At 41.8% G+C, this 2,827-nt stretch overlaps 1 protein-coding gene across 1 annotated transcript; it reads left to right on the plus strand.

The window, feature by feature from the left end:
- The first annotated feature begins 335 nt into the window (after window positions 1–335).
- Window positions 336–1,598, plus strand: LOC144596311 (homeobox protein Hox-D1-like). The gene is made up of 2 exons (XM_078404559.1): window positions 336–918; window positions 1,237–1,598. Exons 1-2 carry the CDS (start codon window positions 336–338, stop codon window positions 1,596–1,598), a joined length of 945 nt encoding a protein of 314 aa, XP_078260685.1.
- Window positions 1,599–2,827: the final 1,229 nt, after the last annotated feature.

The raw sequence follows: 2,827 nt of genomic DNA on the forward strand, positions 1-2,827 counted from the left end.
CAGCGAGCGCTTACCTCTCGGAGCATCGACTGCTGCATGGGCTTTGCACCGCGGACGCCTCTGCGCGCTGTGCTGATGATGTGATCCTAATGGAAGATGAGCGCAATGAAAAGTCCACTCCTTTCGGAGATAAGCGGGGTCCTCCGACCGCCATGGAATAGCGCTGCTAGTGGTTGCTGTGATTGGGCGGGCGTGGTAACGTGACTTCCCTGCTCTATATTAGGAATATTTACTTCCTCTACATTGGAAGTGAAGCATCTGTTATGTTGTTCGGGAATAGACAGTAATCAACCCACGCCAAGCATCCCATTCTCCTACAGCCCGTCATTGGAAGAATGAACTCTTATTTAGAATATATCCCGGGTGCAGATATTCTGACGTTTTCTCCAAAGTTCTATCGCAGCGATTCCCCATGTGTCCCGTTGAAGCAGTGCTCCGGAGAAGGTCGGTATGGAGCAATTGGACCGGAAGGTAATTCATCTCTCAGCCATCATCACCTCAATCATCTCCATCAAGCCGTGCCTGCTTGTTTCGAACTTAATTACAACTACAACTCCTCTCCAACTGCCGATGTTAACGTCTTAGCTCAAAGTCACCAGGGCTGTGACTTTCCTTACACTGATAACCAAGAGCCGGATGACACTGGTGGACTTATCTCCTACACCACCTCTGTTTACTCAGGAGGCACCTCTTTGCCGTTCAGTGCGCGCCGGCATGAGTACAGTGTATTTGGTGATCAGGAGGAGGAACAATACCAAACTTATGGCAAAGAGTTCCCAAACTTTTACTCCGGGCAATACCAGAGTCTATCCCCTTCTCAGGACCTTTACCAAAGTCCGGAGTCTCCCAAAGCAGTACAAATCCCCACAGCGAACACCTTCGAATGGATGAAAGTGAAGAGAAATCCTCCCAAAACAGGTCAGTTTAACCTATAGGTGAGAATGCTTAACCTCTTCATCTCACGCATCTGCGTTCGCGTGGGTGCCGTCTGCGTTCAAAACAATAATGTATGTTAACCCTTTCTGGACAGCCTCATTACACCGAGAAAATGTAATCGGTGAAAGGTAAGGTTCTTGGTGTACGTTTTCACTTCCCACGTTCATATTAATGGCATTAATGTTGTTTTAGAACACTAGAATAGTGAAGTGGAAAAGTGCCAGTGGTGAAATGTGCAGACGATAACTCGTTTCTGCTTCAAACGAAACAGTACTTAACTCTCCTCTATGTGTTTTGTAGCCAAACCAACAGACCAGGGAGTCGTCAGCCCCCTCAACAGTGTGCGCACAAATTTCACCACCAAACAACTGACAGAATTGGAGAAGGAATTCCACTTCAATAAATACTTAACGCGGGGCAGGCGTGTGGAAATAGCAAACGCTCTACAGCTCAGTGAAACCCAGGTGAAAATTTGGTTCCAGAACAGAAGGATGAAACAAAAGAAGAGAGAACGAGAAGGCCTCGGCAGTCTAGTCTGCTTCGGCGGTAGTCAGGACTCACCGCTCACAGAAACTTCTGAAAAATCGGACTCTTGCTCGCCATTGCCTTCCCCACCGACAAAGAGCATATCAGAAACTCCCAACCTCGCTGGATTGAAATAACTGTTGCAAAAAAAAAAGGAAGACTTGGTTTTGAAGCCACGTAATTTAGACAAAGTATCTGCCTCAATGCATTGTTCTCACTTCGCACATGACAATGTTTTTCACATTTATTGTACAGCTGCCAGAAGGTGAAGCGTTTGTATATATTGGTTTGAAATGATTTTAAATGCTCTAGTTATTCAATTGGGCACAATGAGGTTTGCTCAGTATTTTCACTTTGATCTGCAATGTACGTCAAAATATACTATTAAAAGTTAGGAGCAATTGTGAAATCATATCTGTGGTATAACTCTAGTTGTGATAGTTAAACGTTCTTTACTCGTTTACACAAGCAGCAGGTCCGTTGTTGTAAGTGAAGTCTGACCGTGTGAGGCTGCTACAGATTTACTGGTTTATTTCTCTATATACTGCCTTGCTGAGATTGTTACTTTTGTGAAGTAAATTGTTTACATGTATGTTTTTTATTGATTTATGTGTGATGACAATGAGAATGTAACCTAGCATGTTGGACACAGAACCACAATGAGTGGAATTTGCACAATTTATGCCTCAGGTTAAAAGGTTGTGGTTGCTGCTATGTAACACTGTGCCTATCTACAATTTCTTTACGAGTGAATATACTACATAGCCACTCTACCTCGGTTATACCATTGTAAATTTAAAAAAAGACAAAGATCAGGTTTATTACATGCAAGACTTAAAATGCCTGTAATTTTTAATCTGTGACAAGTAATCATTTTTCAGCTTTAGTAATTGTTATTGTACAAAACAATAACCAAAGCTAAGAACATTAAAAATAACATGAGCTTGGAAAACAATGTGCTTGAAATAAAATCTTTCAAATTGTAAACTAACTGGTCCAATCATCTCAATTAATTCTCCCTATGTATTGTACTCCTATGGGGCAAATCGACAGAGAAGGTATTTTCTTTGATCTGAATGTACTTCAAGGAAGAAAACCTCCAACGGTTCAATGCATAACTCAACTGTTTAACACACTGCCAACTAGAATAATCAAGAGGACTGCAACTTGTAGGTGATATATGGATGGTCTCCATAAATTGAAATGACTGCCATTTACCTTTTATTGTCATTGATACCCTAATGTTTGTGCAGTCAAAATATTTGATGGATATAGAGCATTCTCTTTCTGTATGAGGGGAGGAAAAGGAAGCAAGCTTCTGCATTATTAACAAGTTATAATGAGTTAACTTGGATAGAACATCTTT

Source organism: Rhinoraja longicauda, chromosome 8 (genome assembly GCF_053455715.1).
Source record: "Rhinoraja longicauda isolate Sanriku21f chromosome 8, sRhiLon1.1, whole genome shotgun sequence".
Classification (NCBI taxonomy): Eukaryota; Metazoa; Chordata; class Chondrichthyes; order Rajiformes; family Arhynchobatidae; genus Rhinoraja; species Rhinoraja longicauda.

Bases quoted from the DNA above. Each gene is read 5' to 3' on its own strand.
- LOC144596311 (XM_078404559.1), top strand. From the start codon at position 336: ATGAACTCTTATTTAGAATATATCCCGGGTGCAGATATTCTGACGTTT. The intron at 919-1,236 runs GTCAGTTTAACC...TGTGTTTTGTAG, and splicing joins GAGAAATCCTCCCAAAACAG to CCAAACCAACAGACCAGGGA.